General features: G+C 40.3%; 2 protein-coding genes across 4 annotated transcripts in view; both read right to left on the reverse strand.

Annotated features, from left to right (window-relative positions):
- The window catches only part of b3galt1b (UDP-Gal:betaGlcNAc beta 1,3-galactosyltransferase, polypeptide 1b), an 89,250-nt gene extending 87,624 nt beyond the window's left edge, over window positions 1-1,626 (reverse strand). The window contains exon 1 of the mRNA XM_072444317.1: window positions 1,560-1,626. The gene's annotated coding sequence lies outside the window, so the exon portion shown is untranslated. The remainder of the gene's footprint in view (window positions 1-1,559) is intronic.
- A 2,586-nt stretch (window positions 1,627-4,212) lies between these two features.
- On the reverse strand, window positions 4,213-17,985 carry xirp2b (xin actin binding repeat containing 2b). 3 transcript variants are annotated; one of them, XM_072444319.1, is made up of 9 exons: window positions 17,834-17,985; window positions 16,405-16,480; window positions 15,555-15,683; window positions 15,015-15,098; window positions 14,868-14,925; window positions 14,698-14,786; window positions 5,456-14,543; window positions 4,533-4,663; window positions 4,213-4,456 (listed from the first exon to the last, which is right to left on the reverse strand). In XM_072444319.1, the coding sequence occupies exons 3-8, from the start codon at window positions 15,678-15,680 to the stop codon at window positions 4,572-4,574; spliced, it is 9,537 nt and encodes a 3,178-aa protein (XP_072300420.1). In that variant the 5' UTR covers window positions 15,681-15,683; window positions 16,405-16,480; window positions 17,834-17,985; the 3' UTR covers window positions 4,213-4,456; window positions 4,533-4,571. The 3 variants fall into 3 exon arrangements, with proteins under 3 accessions (XP_072300420.1, XP_072300419.1, XP_072300421.1); XM_072444318.1 differs by having other exon boundaries at window positions 16,333-16,480; XM_072444320.1 differs by lacking the exon at window positions 16,405-16,480 and having other exon boundaries at window positions 17,834-17,984.

The following is a 17,985-nucleotide window of genomic DNA, read 5'->3' on the forward strand; positions in this document are numbered from 1 at the left end:
AGCACAATGGCACACACTGAAGGTGAAGAGGATGTGCGATTGGATGGTGTTATAAGCAGTGTAGTATTATTATTATTATTATTATTATTATTATTATGATTATTATGAGGATGATGATGATGATTATTATTGTACACATTCTGGTTAAGATTGACATTCATCTTTTACAAAATAGACTGATTCAACAATGAACTGCTGTCTGCTACTAATTACCTTGTCAGTAATTAAGTAACCTGTTAAACGGTTTCAGAATGATTCAAAACGTAACAAGAAATTTTTTGAATTCAAAGTCCTCAACATGTTGCACATACCAGGAATTCATTTTTTTTTTGCTGGTAGAAAACAGTTGCACACAGCCTAATGAAAACGCCATCCCTTCAAAAGCCTGACCATGAGATTCAGAATGATGGGGAAATAGAACTGTTGCCATAGCGATTAGTAAGTTTGTTATTTATTTCAAACCTTTATATGATATAGTTTACAACACGTAGAGAAACTGACTGGTTTGAGAAGGGGGGATGGTGGAAGATTTCACTTTTCCAAACCCAAATCTACAAACCCACAGATTATTACAGCAATAGTAAGTAGTACAATATGATAAATACAAGTTTAACTAATTATTATATCGTTTGAATGTGAAAAATCCTCAAATGTTGCATAGGCGCTGAATCTCAGGAATAGGAATGTAGCCTTCAGGTGTACACTTGAGTTTTAAGCATATTAACAATGTTATCCATGTTTTTTAGGACGCGGAAAAAGTAGGACCGTTGCCATAGGAATGATCAATATTCTGAATGGTGAAAAGTTATCAAAATGCTGCCTGTAACAGTGAGCGAAACCCCATAAATAGGAATATAGGCCAATTAACAGTAAACCAACGTTACTTTGTTGCATGCATTTATTTTTGTTACTGTATATGTGCATTTTTGTACTTATTTTCTTTTCTTTCTTTTCTATTTCTTTACTTTCATTGTATTAATCACAAAAATGCACACCGCGAATAGGTAAGTCCTGAAGAAATACAATGTCTAAAATGATGCTTTATTATTCATTTTTGTTGCTCACAATTAGGTAGACGGATGGACACACTTACAACGTGAACTTACTTCTTTCTTGTCTCCGTAGCTAAGGTGACTGGAGCATCGCGTCCGTCGCAGACTCGCATTAGCATGAGTTCAGCAGCAGCAGGAATACAGAGGCTTCAACTTTTCTTTATCCGGCGCAACTCGCCCCCTGCACCGTCCTACGCCCAGAACAACCACTGCATCTCGGACCTTTTCTTCCCTTCTGTGCGGCCAGAGAGCACCACCAGCACCATCAGCACCACCACCATCACACCACCAGCAGCAGCGGCAGCAGCGCCAATCGCGTTGACGGAGCAGCAAAGTGACCGATTCATTAGCGGCTCAAAAACAAAGCTCCTAAAACAAACGTGCTGCTCCGCGCGGACTACGCTGGTGAGAGACGTGCACCGCGAGCGATGAACCAAAAGCGCCCTCAACAAAGCATATTCCTGTTTTTTTTTTCTAGATAAAGGCAGTAAAATCCAACGTGCCTACCTTCGTGTCTCCATCCTACTCCGGCTTGTGGTCCTGATGACACGCTACTGCCGCCTGCCCCAGCATCGCTCTCCACATCCTGAAGCGGCTGGGCTGGAGGGGGGCGGCGCGGAGGTGGGGCTACGGCGATGACGTAGACTGAGCCGACCAATGAGAAGGTAATCCAATGTAGGCTGTACCAATCCGCGCAAAGGGAGAAAGTGAGCACTGCACAAAGGCTGGATTAGCAAGGTAGATAGAGGTTGTGTGAGAGAATTTAGAACACAACCAAGTCTGGAGTGATTCATGCCCAAAAATACATGATGAAAGTCTGTGTTGCTTCTCAAATTGTGGCCTATTTTTTTCACAGTTGCAACGATTAATTGACTAATGATGACCGGTTGACTGTAGAAATAATCACGTTTGTATTTTGATCTGAACTAGACCGACTCTCAAACACATATGAAAAGACAAAGACAGTGGTATTATTAAATGAAAATGTCAAAAATTTACAAACAATTTCTGATTTTCATTAATGATACAGTAAATATTTTCCATCTGGAAGCCTAGAGTCACCATATTTGACAGCTTGAGTCACCATATTTGACACCTTATTTGACAGCTAATGTATTATTTTTATTTATTTATTATTTTTATCAAGTCTTAATGAGTAGTAGAAAAAGGCTAATTATTAGGCCTGGCTTGACTTGTTATTTTTAGGTTTAATTTTTTAATCGTTCACATCTTTCCTTTGCACTAATATAATAGGAAATGTTTTGTTATTTTTGGTAATATATATATATATATATATATATATATATATATATATATATATATACACATTTGAATCAACCTCTAGAGGGTTAAAAACAACTTCATTCTGCTCTTTATTTATTACAGCACATAATTTTGCTAAGATTTTTACTGAGATTTCCGGGTTACTCTGTGGCATGAAGTAGTTTCACTGTTATTGTTTGTCATGATAGTTTCTAGAACAATACAGTATATTGTACATCAAAATTTACTATCGTGAGTGGTGTACTGATCATTTGACTTGACGACTAATCAGAAAATGAAACGCTGACTAGTCGACTATTACTAAAATAATCATTAGTTGCTGCCGTACTATTTTTACAATTTGGCTCAACTGTTTTATAGCTATAACACATGTATCTTTCCCTCAGCACTCTCCCTTTTCATTATGTGGTTGGACTAATGCACTACTGCCTTTTATAGGGGCTTCGTTTCAACAGTAAAACTCTTCCAGGTCCAAATTGAGGAGTAACAGAGGACACGCAACCACATTTGGTTTTTACAGCCTATGATAGCTATTATTAAACTGTTACTAGAAACAATTTTACAACTTGTTCTATCCAAAGATCTTAATATTCCTAACACGCTCTTCTTTTGCACTGCGGTTTTAGCTTAAAGTCTTCTCAAGGGGGGAGATAACTTCAGAAGATTATGCTGAATGTGTGAGAAATGACCTGTTAAACTCTTGAATATTTGACTTTTTCAATATTAGAAGAAAATTCCAGAAATATAGATGGACCAGTTTTGTTCTAGCTATGGTATTACTTTAGATACAATTGATGTTATAACACAGCACAAATACTGACTAAATAACTAAAAGTAAAATACCTAGAACATTTTCTTGAGTTTAAACAAAACTGAACTTTCAGACATGCAGTGGGACATTTCACACGTTCAAAAACACTGCTCAAACTGTTTTCATACATTTTATTGTCCTTAGATCAGCAATAAGTGAACCAGCCTGACAGCATCACACAATCAGGAACTTTCTTGTACAAAGCAACGTATAACTGTCTCCAGTCTATAAAATACATTTTTTTCATTTAAAAATATTTGTTGTTCAATATAGGATACAAATGTCCAAAACAAGAACAATTACCAATTTATCACTGATATTATATACTTAATATTATATATAATATAATTCCAAGATCCTTTTAGAAGCTTGCACACCAGGTGCTACAAAAGAAAATAAGATTAAGCCCTGACAAAATAATACAACTGCACAGTCCCCAGACTGACATTTTCTCCTAAAAAAGAAACAATGGTTTTATTTGTATAAAGATGAACAAATTCAGAAATGGGAAATAATAGAATTGTGAATTCTAAAAACAGTAAATCTTGTTCCACCTACTGTGAACTGCTGCTTTGGTTTATATTTACTTAAATTATTACAGCAAAAGTAAAAATAAATGATTTATGTCAATCATAATACAACTAGAATTGACAATTTGTAGATTGTTTTTTTTACAGCCACTTTTCACACGTCCACTTTGCACATCTAACCTACTTACAATCAACCTGCTTCTCACTCCCACACCATTTACAAGTATATACAAAGTTCCCTCAATATCCTTACAATCTATGCTGCCTTTCAACTCACTTGACTTTATACCATCAGCGAAACACCATACTTTACTATCCATATCCATATCCATATCCATATTCATATTCGCCGTTGCTTTGCTATGGGTTGATTTGACTGGTAAAAAAAACTTCACAGGACACTTCTAGGAACAGCTTTTCTGTGGTGCAACGTGGGTGAGTCTGGAGCATTGTCTGGTGGGGGCCACTGTGGTTTAGTTAACTGAATGTCGTCTTCTATTTTAAAAGATTTCTTTGGGTGGTCTGCCTGCGGGGGCCAAACAACAGATATTTTATTTCCCTGCGGTTTGTTCGGATCTGTTGCTAGATTTCCATGATTGTGTGTTTTGTAATCTACTGAGCTTAGGCTGCCTGTTGAGTTTCTCCATTCATCCGAGGGGATAGGTCCACCAGAAGATTGCTGTACAAGTTCATTGTCGTAATTCCCTTTGGATTTCAGAAGTTGTTTGTAATGATGTAAACAGTAGAAGTGTCCTTGGAGTGATACATAATTTCCCACACTAAAAGAAAAGAAAAACATATATTCACTTGTTGTCAACGGTTGTAGCTCTGTATCTCCTAAAATTGTACAATTACCTTAATTTATTCCTACAGTGTTCACAGCGGAAACAGGATTTATGGTACTTTTTTTTGTCTACTATCAGGGCGTCCATCGGATATGCTCTCCTCCGACAAACCGTGCAAAGCTCCGACTTCGGAACTGGAGGCTGTGAAAAAACATTTATTATAAGCATTTTTTAACATTTCCTGCTTCCACACATGCAGAGTCGTTATTCACACATATAAGGTACAAACTTGTTATGCATTGATAGATAAAATGTAAAAATGGATAGAAACAGCCTGAATACTGAACAAAGATTATTTCGAAGATGCGTTTGGTTGAAGTCTACGGTTCTTAAAAACTCATTACATGTTACGCATGTGTGTCTAAATTGTCAATTTGGAAGTGATCTTTTTAAATAAAAAGTGTAGCAATATGTCAGCGGTTCACTGGACTTGTAAATGCATTTACAAGTTTTTAGTCCAATATTGTGGTTATTAAACATGGTTTCATAGCCTACAGCAGGGGTGTCCAAACTTTTATCACCAAGGGCCGCATTTTGAAACTTAAACTGGGCAGAGGGCCACAAACAACTTGACGATATCGAATTTATTGGATGACAAAGTGAATCATTCGAAATTTGGCATTTGACGCGATTGCGTTGAGCCTCCACACCTTTAATTAAACCTAGAACATTAATGATAGGTTGGTATCAATATGCCTGAATTTTCCCAATTTCACAGTAAAAAGTACTACTTGTTGTTTGGGCCAACATAGCAGGAAGCTGGAGGGCCATAAAAAATTGGTCTGAGGGCCGCTTTTGGCCCCCAGGCCCTAGTTTGGACATGCCTGGCCTACAGCATAGCACAGGCAATGTATGTATTAGAATCAAATCCATCCAAACAAAGCATCCCGTTAGTTCAAGTCCATGCCGGTCTGACACATGCTGGACATTTACCAGATTGTTCCGACAGAACTCGTGAGGCCTCAGAAGAAACGGTGTAGCCAAGACTCTTGAAAACCGTCTCGCTCTCTGTCCATGTTTCGTGGAAATTCCTCAGCAGTTTTTCAGTGGCGTCCTCATCGTACGTCTCGGCTCGCTTCGCTGCCTTTCGTCTAACTGCGTCAGCATAGGAGAAAGGCACCCGCTGAGTGCTTTCTGAGTGCTGGGTGACAGTTGTCAGTGTTCCACTCATCTCATTGCCAAATTCATCAACATTTGAGAAATCCTCTGTGAATTTTTTTGTTTCGGTAAATCCTGATGGTTCAGCTTGCATCATTTCCTCTTTCTTTCTTCGAAGAGGAAGAGGACTGCTCTGTTGTGAGATTGGCCTTTTTTCCAGAGGACCGTCCCTCTTTGAAGTGTCTGGTGCGGTTTCATTCAGCCTTGACACAGAATCCTCCTGAGCCCTTTTCTCATCTTTGAATAAGGAACTTTGCTCACCCCATTCAAAAACATCTTTAATAGCCTGAATGTCAAAATTTGGCATTTCCTGCTCTACTTTGTTTTTTTCAGCGCTATCAGCTTCATTGTGAAGCTGCTCAGCACGAGGAATGAGTTCTTTTGTATCTTCAAATGTTTTCTCATTCGGTGGTTCAAATTTGTTTACCAGACTTGAAAGGTCTGCCTGGGGAAGCTCGTCTTCTTCTATTTCTTTCACTTCTTCCACATTCCCCTCCTCCATGTCAGGCCCTAAACGCTCAGGAATAGAAATGGGCTCTTTGCGCACATAGGTTTTATTTATTTCTGCCTTTCGAGCCTCTTCAAAAAACTCCATCTTTTCTCTAACAGAGGCAAAGGTCAACGCTGAGATCCCCTCATCTTCTGGGTCAGGTATGTGAGTGTCACCTCTACTACGGACATCATTCAAGAGCATTTCCTCCATTTGTTTTGTTAAATCCTTTTCCTCAGTCGTCAAAGTTTTTGTTTCCATCACTTGACCCTCAATTTTGATTTGGTGCTTGAACGATGCAGTGGATTCCACAGTCTCAGATCTCTTCTCTGTTGTTTGCGATGCTAGTATCGGTGGTGGGGTCACACCGCGGGAGAGCTTGGCTGTTGTGTCTTTTAGTCTGGCCAGGTTCTCTGCTCTGTCAAAGGTTGGAGACGGTGTGATTCTTGTGAGGCGAGTTGTTGGCGTGTCAGACCTGCGTGGCGGAGGTGTTGGCGGTGTGAGTGGCCTGTGCAGTGGAGTGGGAGAAGGGGTGACTCTCTGCGGGGAAGCGCCTCTTCGTGTTGATTCTATGGTGATGAAAGTGGGTGAGGGAGGCCGCATCCTCAGTGATGGCGAGGGCGCTCGAAGGTCCACACATTTACTTTGACTCACCTCCTCTTTTCTTTTCTCAGTCCTAGTTGTTATTTGGGTTTCAACTTTAGAGGAGCCTATACTAAGTTTGGATATTCTCTGTGATGCTCCACTTGAGGCAACTTTTTCAGAAACCAGCTTACATTCATGCTTTTCCATTGTCTCATTATCATCCAGTTTCATTAGAAAACCCTCCGCTATTATTTTTACACGAGAAAGAAAATCTGTAGTTTCCCTTTTACTCAAAGACGTCTCCAGTTCAGATTTCCTTTCAGGGCTGATGAGCCAATCGGGGACTGTAGTAAGCAATGTTTTCACAGATTTGAAGTCACACTTTTCTTTTTGCAGCTCTACGATATGAGAGATTAACATTTGAACTTGCTCCTGCCTCGATTTCACCGCTCGTGTTACAGGCTTCAGCTCTTCCTTTTCTTCACTCTTGCCTGTCATAGTAATCGGGACGACTCTGCTCTTTTCTGGGGATTCCTTTATGCTTGACTGCAACACTGACGTTTCTTTTTTCTTCTCAGGTTCTTTAACTTCCCTTTGGATTAATCTTTGCTCTTGCGAATGTTTAACTTCTTTGTTTACTGTAGTTGATACATTTTCCTTTACTTCAATTTGCTCTTTTTGTTCACTTGTGTGAACCTGAGAAATGGTTATACTCTTCTGTATTTGTGTAGATGTTTTGTTCTCTGCAACTTCCACTTTTGATTCACTGCAGACTTCTTTAGCTTGAAGTTGCTGCACCACGCCTCTGGACTTTTTGGACTTCTTTTTCTTCTTTGGTGTAGACTGTGTTTCCGGAGGTGAGGTTATGCTGGCAGAATTGCCAGAGACTAAACTCGAGGAGGCATTATCTTTATTCTCCTCCAGCTTTTGTTGAGATTCACTGACAACTTTCACCTCCATGTTGTTCACATTATGTTTATTCTCACCTTTTATTGTTGTGTCCAGCTGTTTGTCTTGCTTTAATGTCTTTTTGACCTTTTGTTGACCTTTGCCTGATTTACCGTTTGATGTATTGTCTGATTGAGGTGGTTGATCCTTCTCTTGTTTATTAGTTGGAGATTTATCCTTTTTCTTTTTCTTGTTGAGTTGAGGCGAAGGTTGAATTTTATCTGAAACATCTTTTTTAGTGTTCTTACTCAAACTTGAGTCTGTTAATTCAGGCTCAGTTTTAACAGCGATCTGATTTCCAGCGATTTGGGCCTGATTAGAATTAACATTCGGCATAGTTGGAATAGTCTCACTTGTAAATGATTCTTTCTGAGATGTAACCATGTTTTTTTGGCTAATGCTATCTATCTTTCCTTCAGTAATTTGCTTCTGTTTTGTTTGAGCTTTGAGCGACTCGGTTGAGGAAATAGAAACCTCTTTCTGTGTTAATGCAGTGTGTGTCTGTTGCTTAACAACAGAAACAGATGAGGTCTTCTGAACAGAGACAACCTTCAAACTCTCATTAGATACACTTTGCTGTTTTGAAGAAGACATAATTACGCCTGTTACATTTTTCTTGTTGCTTGCAGTGCTTTTTGTATCTGCAATGACAACCTGCTTCGCTGATTCATGAGATTTGTGGCTCTTTGTAATATGTGATGCATTTTTCGTAACCTCTTCTGTATCTGTTGTTAAAAGTGAGTCCATTAAATCAGGCGTGTAACATGGAGGGGGAGTGGGCGTGGTCGGAGGTGTTTCGTCACGTAGCCGGCGAAACTTCACTTCAGCTTGCATTAGCGGTGTGCTAAATCTACTCATTTTCCCTCTCATTGAAGGAGGAGGGGACGGCGGTGGTGTGAATCTTACAGGAATAATAACTTTCTTTAATGGCTGTGGTGATGCTGATGGTGACGGGATTTCAGTCCGAATCGTTCTTGTGGTTGTTGTCGTTGCTGCTGTTGAAAGGCTTTCCTCAAAGGTTGTTCCAGACGTCACAGATACCTGCTGTGTTTTACTAACTTCAACTTTAGGTTCAAGTTTTGGGACCGGGTGGACAATAGGACCTTTAACCCTTTTCACTGTCATCTTCTTGGCTATTCCTGGGGATGGTGGTGCTGGCATGCTCTCCAGTTCCTGTTGAGACGGAGGCGGCGGGAGGAAGTCCTGTTCGCAGGGAAGCGGGGGTGGCGGAGGAGGGAGGTGATCAATGTCAGACTCAACAGCCGGTGGAGGTGGTGGTGGAAGGACATCAGCATCCACCACAGATGGGGGTGGAGGTGGAAGGGGCAGATCAGGCTCTGGAGTATTTGATTGCAATATGTAAACATCTGTTTTTACTCTGGTTTTATCCAATTTGATCATGCTCTTGGAGGAAGAGCTTAAGTTCCGGAACTCTGTCTTGACGGTTTTAATGCCGTGATTTTGCTGTATAGTTTTATGTTCCACTGACATAGATTTTGTTGTTTGATCCGTGTTAGCCGTTTTGATCTTTTGAACATGTCTCTGTGCATCAGTGTTAAGATTTTTAACCGGAGGGCTCTCTTTCACTCGCACTCTCCGGTATTGCACTTTGGGTGTTTCACGCTGGGCATTCTCCATCAAAGATTTGATAGTTCCTTTGACATCACCTTTTAAAACCTCTTCCCTTTCCATCTGGTTCTGCTCGTCTTGTAACTCATATAGAGACTTAATAGACATTTTGACATCGCCCTTAATGTCTTCCTCAATGCTTACTCTCCTCTGCATTCTTGGAGAAGATGGGGACTCCATAAACAGCTGAATGGTTCCCCTCACATCACCCTGCACATCGATTTCTTGTTGACAAGTCCTCTTTTCTGAAGATGCATCTTGCAGACTTTGCATTGCCAAATGAATGTCACCTCTTACTATTTCCTCCTTCTCAACCTCCTTTACCGCTATCTTCGCCCGTTCGAGAGACTTTAGGGTGGCTTTGACATCACCAGAAACCAAATCATCAACAACAGTTTCAACTCTACTGGTTGTGGACTTCTCCAGGGACCTCAGAGTGCCTCTAATGTTCCCTGGAACAATGTCTGGCTTCTCCACTTCTTTTTGGCTCCTCTGAGCCCTCTCAAGGCACCGCAAAGCTTTAGGTATGTTGCCCTTCACTACCTCCTCTTTCTCCACAACAACGGTTTGATTTACTGACTCAGACAAGGAGGTCAAAGCAGCTCTCAAATCACCTTTTACTATTTCTTCTTTTTGCAGTTTTTCTGTCGAGGAGCTTGGTTCTGTCATGAAAACCCTGACTGCATTGTGAACATCTCCAGGTATAATGTCCTCTACGCTCCGTTCAATATGTACATGGCTTTGATTGAGGATACGTTTTGTGCCTTTGATATCACCCCCGAGAATCTGCTCTTTTTCTGATTTCTCAGAATATGTCTCATCAGAGCCTGTGTGGAACTGTTTAAGGTAGTCAAGGGCCCCGGACTCAATGCATGTGGAGTAAAAGCTGACATTTCCCTTTTCAACGTCATCTACCTTTATCTTGACAGACTCATCTAGCCCGTCTGTGTTGGACAGTCTTTGGAGAGCGCTTCTTATATCTCCTCTTACAATATCCTCTTTCTCAACAGAGGCAGAGTCCTGTTGATTCAAGAGGGAGTATAATGTCATTTGTACATCTCCCTTTTCATCTTCCTGGATTAGTATTCCGTGCTTTGCTGACCTGCCCTCTTGGAAAAGGTTGTTTATTGCTTCTTGAATGTCACCACGTAAAATTTCCTCTTTTTCAACACTACTCTGCTTCTCCTGGCTAAATAATTGTTGCACAGTTGAGCTAATATTCCCCATCTCTTGTGAGTCTATCACCACTTGCCGCTCACTTTTCTCTTGCTGATTCAACAGATTCATCATGATTGTTTGCAGATCTCCTCTGATAATGTCCTCACGTTGAATTTCAGGAGCCTGTTGATTCATCAGCTGGTATTTAGCCATTCTAACATCACCAATTTCATCTGCTTCAATCAGTATTCCTTCAGATCTAACCATCTTTTGATTATAAAGTTCAGAAAGTGTTCCTTTGACGCTTTTGCCCATTATTTCAGTCTTCTCCACTTTGGTCTCATTAAAGTCATCAAATGGTGTAGTTTCAAAGAGCCATGTTGTAGTTCTTACATCAGCTTTGGGGATTTCTTCCTGAATGACGGCGGTTTCTGTGTTTTCATCAACTTCCTTAATATGATCGAGAGGGTTTTTCTCAAAGAGCCACACAGATTGTTTCACATCTCCCCTTGCAACATCCTCCTTTTTAACAGTTTCAATGAGATTTTCCGCACTCATACTTTTTATTTTGTCAATGGATTGGGTTTCAAATCTCCACTTTGCTGTTCTCACGTCGCCTTTTTGTATTTCACTCACATTAACGGTTTTGACAGACTCCTGTGATGAGTTATCAGACTCGAATCGACTCAAATTCATTCTTACGTTTCCACCTTGAATATCATCCACTGTTCGTAGTAAAGCTTTCCTTTCTTCACTAATCCTATCGAGAGGCTGCGTTTCAAATTTCCACTTGGCAGATGTGACGTCCCCTTTTTGAACATCTTGTTGTGTGACAGATTTGATGATGTACACTTCATCTGTGTCTTTTATGGCATCCAAGGGTTTTGTTTCAAATAACCACCGAGTTCCAACCACATCCCCACTTTTAACTTCTTCACTTGTAACTGTTGTGACCTCGTGGTAATGACCTTCCTTGTCCTTGATGGCGTAAAGAGGTTGAGTTTCAAACATCATGGTGTAGTTTCTCACGTCCCCCTTTTCTTCTTCGTCGCAAACAATTTTTCGCTTTTTAATTTCTTCGGTGTCACTTTCTGAAACTTCATGAATTTTATCCAAGCAGCATGTTTCAAACATGAAGCGACCCTGGTTGACGTCGCCTCCTTGTATATCATAAACTGTGCGGTTACTAATGTGTTCCTCCTCACGATCGTGTATCATATCTATTGATTGGTTTTCGAAACGCCATTTGCAATTCACAACGTTTCCTTTTTGGATGTCCTCTTTCTGAACCCTCTTCAACGTTTGTCTGGCTTCTTCCGAGGTGGAGGTAATGATGTCAGATGTTTGGTTTTCAAATATGTACTTCATCTTTGACACATCTCCTGAAGCAATGTCAATCTCAGTAATGCGTTTAAAGGAATTTTCCTCTTCCCCTGTCATTTTTTCAAAATTCTCAGTCTCAAACAGAAAACAGGCTGTTCTAACATCTTTCCCTGTGATTTCGTCCTGATCCACAGTTCGTGTTTTCATGATAGTCTCTGTCTCATCGTGGATAGTATCAAGTGCTTGAGTCTCAAAAAGCCAAGAGCATGTTTTTACGTCTCCTCTTGGCACCATTTCAGATTCACCTGTTTGGTCTTCTCTCTCGTACAAGATATCCATGGGCTTGGTCTCAAATAACCACTTGCATAACTTCACATCCCCTTTCATGACATCAATGTTTTTTGTGGTTACAGCTGTCTCTTCATCCTCAATATTACTGAAGTATTTCATTCCGTCTAATGGTTGTGTTTCAAACAGCCATTTAGCAGTTTTAACATCACCTGACTCAATTTCTTGTTTGGAAATCCCCTTGATAATTTGGTACGTGCTGATACTTTCATCAAACTGGTCGACTGGGCGTGTCTCAAACATCCATTTGCACGTTGTTACATCTCCTTTAACAACTTCTTCTCGTCGCACTGTTTTTACCTTGTGAAAGTGTCCGGAGCTGTCTTGCATGGCATAAAGCGGAGTTGATTCAAATAAGGTTTTATTGGATTTCACTGATCCAGATGTGACGCCTTCAACTAATATCCTATGTGATTCATCAATTCTTTGGTTTATTTCAGTGCTTTCAAAAATGTTTTTGTAGTTTGAAACATCTACTTTATCTATTTCCTCCATGTCAATGGTACGAACAACCTGCTTCTTTTCCTCTCTAATTTGTTCCAGTGGTTGGCTTTCGAACCTCCATTTCTGGTGCCGCACATCTCCTCTTTCTTCCTCAAGAGCCACAGATTTTTTAAGCTTTCCAACATCAGCAAGGTCCTTTATTTCCTCTGTTGGAGCAGTTTCAAAATAATGCCTTGCTAATTTCACATTACCTGCAATAATTTCCTCTTTTGTTGTGGGCCGACTGTTTGAATCATCCTTCAAACCATCCATTGGCTGTGTCTCAAAAACCCAGCAGTTCTTGCGCACGTCAGCCCTGTAGCTCGTTCCATCCTCCTGTGTCAGGTCGGTCTCAACATTCACGGTGCGAATAACCTCTTTCCGTGCCTCTCTTATGTGCTCGAGAGGCTGACTCTCAAATCGCCACTTTTGGTGTCTTACATCTCCTTTTTCTTCCTCATTCAGTGTTCGCTTTTTCAGTTTTCCAACCGCTGCACAATTTCTTCTGGCTATTTGTGGACTGGTTTCAAAAAAGTTTCTTGCAGATTTAACATTGCCACCAATAATATCTTCAATTGATTGGGGCCTAGCATTGGAGTCATCTTTCAAAGTATCCATCGGCTGTGTTTCAAAAACCATGCAATGCTTGCGTACATCGGCTCCAATGACCTCTTCTTTCTCCAGTTTTGACCTTTCCCATTCAGTGAAGGAACTCAAAGTCTTTATTTCAAACAGCCACCTTCCCCAGTCGCCCTTATTGCTGTCCTCCATCGAGAGACTGCACACAAGCTTGAAAGTAGAGGATTCTGTGTTGGTCAGATCTAGTGGCTGAGTGTCAAAAAGCCAACGAGAGGCAATAGAGTTTTCCATTTCTGTCTCAATTTTACGTACGGATTTGACTTCTAAGATCTCACTTGCTTGTCCCATGATGACGCACTTAAACTGCGTGTCAAAAGTGCTGGTGATAGTTTTCATGTCTCCGTTAATTTCTTCCAACACTGACCTTAATATGAGCAGATGGCTCTCATCAATTGTCTCCGTGTGCCCCAAGGTCTGCATGTACTTGTTATCGATCATGTTGATGGTGGAGTCTTCATCCTCCTCAGTGAATACAATTTCCTTTGTTAAATCGTCTTCCTTTCGTCTCTTGTTCAGTTTGTCCATGGTCTCTGTTTCAAATAACCATGCTGCAGCTCGCACATCTCCTTTGTCCAATTTATTGACTTTGTTTTTGTATTCTGATTTGTCCCTGGGCTTTGTCTCAAACATCCAAGCGGTGCGTCTGACATCTTTCCCAAGAATGACTTCCTGTTGTGTTATCTTTTTGTCGTCGTCCTCCTCATCCGGAGATTCGTCCCTGATGGTGTCGAGGGGCTTATTTTCAAACATCCACCGCATTGACTGTACATCTCCCGGCAGGATCTCTTCATATTCCTCCTCTTCATCTTGGTTCATTTCCTCTGCATATTCTTTATAGGTGAATTCCTGGTTCTGAACACTTTCCTTGACATCGCTAAAAATCTCCTTCTCAATGTTTTTCCGAACCTCCGGGTGAATGTGCTTGTAGAGACGTTTGAGCTCACTCTGACTCCTCTGTTTGAAGTAAGCGTCTTTGCTGAGGGTGCACTTGGAGGATTGGGCTGGTTCTTCAGGCTCTGGTGCGTACTGGAATACTGGCATGTCATGATTCTCCGGTGGCATTTGCAATAAATCTGGAGGTGGGGGTGGCAGGTAGTCAGAATCATCAGCTGGTGGTGGCGGAAAATCATTGTAATCCATCATTGCCGCTCCAGTGTCATCGTGTGCTGCAGTTATAGATGCTTCATATGCTTCACTGGACATTGTGTCGTTTTGGGTCATGTTTGAAGCCCACTTTGACCGATTGATGTCACGGGTAATCTTTTGAAGGACAAAAAAAGATGTATATATATTTCTAGATGTCTTTATACATTTCATATAAACTAAAACATAAATGTACATTTATTTTTAAACTTTAATTAGAAAATGAAATGTGTGAATGAATGTGTGTTTATGTGTGTTTATAATGGTTTACCTTTGCTGGTTTGTGGGGTGCAGCCTCCTCTATTGTTTTCTCAAAGTGATCTCTCAGCTCTTTGGTTGTGTATCTGGGCTGATCCTCGTCTACGTGTTAACAGGGACATTTATGTAAATGAAAGCATGTAAATGTTATGATGATACATTATATTTATCATTAATACTTACCTGTCTCATTTTCATGGTTTTCAAAATTGGAAGCCAGTGTACTGCCACTGTAAGAGACCTACATTAAGAGATATAGACAACAAGATCAGATTTAGCTCCTTAATATGAATAACAAACTATAGTGACAAAGATAGAATGAGCAAATACCATAGTTTGGTGGTTGTGATTTAGCTGACTGCCTGAGAGGACTTGCCTGCTGCCTGACACCGTCACTTCAGAGTTAGACGTTTCCTGTGATGATGCAGACAGAGGGTGTCAAACACAGTTGATAAATGTGCACGCCACACACAGACACACGCACACATCCACTCGGATTAGTTCAATGCCACTTCAGCTTCTCTTTGCCATAGTCAGATGTGAGTTTACCAGTATATTTGCTTCCTCGCTCCAATACAAAACAAACATGCAGAGAAAATGCAGGATCAGATTGCTTAGCACAGTTTAGAAAGGGTCATCACAGATGGAACAAAGATCAAAACTATTTCAAGCTGTTCTCTTTTCTGTTACAGAGCAAAGTAACTGCCCTTTTAAATCTTTGTTTACAAGACAAAATGCAGAGGTTTTTACTCGTCTTGGTAGTGCTTGCTTGTTGATTAAACCACATGCCACACAATATGCATCAGACACATATTTGACGGATTCTGCAAAGTCTCAATGACTCAATAACCCAAGTGCACAGTATAATACCTGCACTGTTCTGTGTTGAAACTGAAACTGCGTAACACTGTGTGATGATGCAATTTCTTGACTTTCAAATTGTCTCCTCGCGCTGGCTATTCCCCCAGGCAGGGAAGAGACCTCTGATTCCTCCATGACCTAATGAAGCAGGAAATATCATTAGCTGCCTCCACTTCTACATAACCGGAAATCAAAGTGATGGCTGAAAAGGCTCTTCAGTTTAGTTGGCATGAAGCGCGTGCACCTTGCAATTGCTGTCTATAACTAATGACATATGCTCTTCTCGGAAAAGCAGCACATACAGCACATAACGATACCAACCATTTTAGAATAAAGCATTTAAAATCATAGGCAATGCCAATAACAAAAAAACAGCTTGTTTGAAGTGAAGTATGTCTTATATCGCTTTCTATTTTTGCATGCACACAATATGTATGTATGTCATTTGTCAAACTGTCATCCCCTCGACTCTTTCAACATACAGTGCAACATGGCTATACCAACTTGGTGTACAGACAATTCATGGGAGCGTGACTGGAGTATTTTAGGGCACTTTTCACATTATTTCTCGGCACATGCAGTTTGAGTGTTGTTACATTTCTAAAGCCTGCCAAAGCCCATTAAACCCCCACAAAGTTTTGGCCAGCAATTTAAAACAGCGTCTCTCTTTTACATCAGTGTAAGAGTGAATATGTGCGTAACTAGAAGTTTCCATAGCCATCCACTATCTCAGATGAAGCGCTGTAGATACAAGAGCAGCAGCAGCAGTTAACTCCATGCTCAGTACCCCGCTGGTGTTGTCTGCTCGCGTGGAGACAGCTGCTTGGTACATGGCCACACAGTTGGTCAGTGGGACGACCTTTGAGTTTTCAGAATGAAGCCGGTTCCTCTTGTTACGTTTCTTTTTGCCCTGGTGAGATTTTTGCTGCCAGCAGCTATGTGGTATAGACAGTGAAAAGCATGATTTTTATGCTTGCATTGATGAATAGCATCGCAATATTACTACAATATTTAAACGTTCCCAAAGTGGTTTTATTCTGTACAATGTAGGTGTATAATGGTGTTTTAGCTATAATATTCTAAGTGTCTTTGGAGGAGAGTAGAACATTGTTTCTGTGTCAGAATGCTGCTATATTTGGCATTTAGTGCATTGGTATACAGTTTACATGACATGTACAGTATGTGAACCTGCCATTACTGTCAACAAGGCTTGACAGAAAATAATTATAGCAAAGGCAATGGGGGTATCTTGTTGATACACTGTCTCAACTCATCAAATAATATATGATAAAATGACATTTAAGTGCACAACAGAAGAGAAAAACATTTTTATAGTATCTTATCTTAGTATTATTTTTGGCCATTTTGGTTTGAAGTGTAGCTGTGTTTGCTCCTGAAGCTGCCTGTGGAAGGGCCTCCCCCTGTTGATTGTGACAAGGTATGGCAGTCTCTTCTGACTAAGCCTCAAACAGACTAATATCTATAAGGTAGGTTTTCTGTCAGAGTTGCATAATTAAGTCCAAAACAATAATCTATTAATGCTAATGTAAAATACAGAATGTAAAAAAACCTTAGTAAAACGATGTATACGGCCTGTATACTGGTGGCACAAGTGATTTATTATTGAATGCTGTCGCAAACGCTGAAGGATAGACTGTAATGCATTATTATTTTTGCATAATGGGAATCGCTAAAACATGTTTAATATCTAAACTTTTCTGATCTGTAGGTCTTTTGTAAAAAATCTAATTTTACAACCCAAAAAATCTGTCAACAGTGTGAGGTGATATCTAATGACACTCTGCTAGCTGCTAGCTCAAATAACAAGAAAGTGAAGTAATTTAGGCACCATGTTCATGCAAAAATAAATCACACCTATTTTAAACTGGACCACGAAGGGTCATGTTTCTTCATGAAACGTAAAGTTAACTAAGGAGGTTGGGATTAACATTTAGGTTTTATTTAGGTCGCTGCTGTTATTTACTCTTGGTCACTTTTAAGCCACACTGTTTTAAATGCACCTCAGAAGGTTGATCTGTGTATAAAAAATACAGGTTGAATGATTGTATTCTAAACATGTGTTATGTGTGAAGCATGTGCCTTGTCAGCTTCATGCATATTAAACTAGAGTTTATAGTTAATATCATGACCCTCTGAAGCAGAGTATAATAATGTGTGTCATGTCAATGGTTTCACTTCAATCTAAATCACATGAATACTTTTTATCCCTTTCAAGATAATCCAGCAGGAGTAATTCAAAAGTTGTATAAAGTGATAAAATATCCTACCGGTTGAGTAGATAATAAAGGATAAAAGCTCAGTAGAATCCCACACGGTGGCCACTGCACCCCCGGCCTGCAGGGTCTATCCAAACCAATAGAAAATCCCAGTCGGTCTTGGAGGCCAGCTCCAGTGCTATGTGTTCACCTCAGTCCAACAA

This window comes from Eucyclogobius newberryi, unplaced genomic scaffold (assembly GCF_026437365.1).
Source record: "Eucyclogobius newberryi isolate DKJ021-1_F unplaced genomic scaffold, fEucNew1.0.hap1 SCAF_14, whole genome shotgun sequence".
Lineage (NCBI taxonomy): Eukaryota > Metazoa > Chordata > Actinopteri > Gobiiformes > Gobiidae > Eucyclogobius > Eucyclogobius newberryi.

Coding starts and splice junctions, on each gene's coding strand:
- xirp2b (XM_072444318.1), bottom strand. CDS start 16,377: ATGTACCAAGCAGCTGTCTCCACGCGAGCAGACAACACCAGCGGG. Junction 15,684..16,332: donor GAGCAGACAACACCAGCGGG/GTACTGAGCATG, acceptor CTGCTTCATTAG/GTCATGGAGGAATCAGAGGT. Junction 14,926..15,014: donor ATCACAACCACCAAACTATG/GTATTTGCTCAT, acceptor CTCTTAATGTAG/GTCTCTTACAGTGGCAGTAC.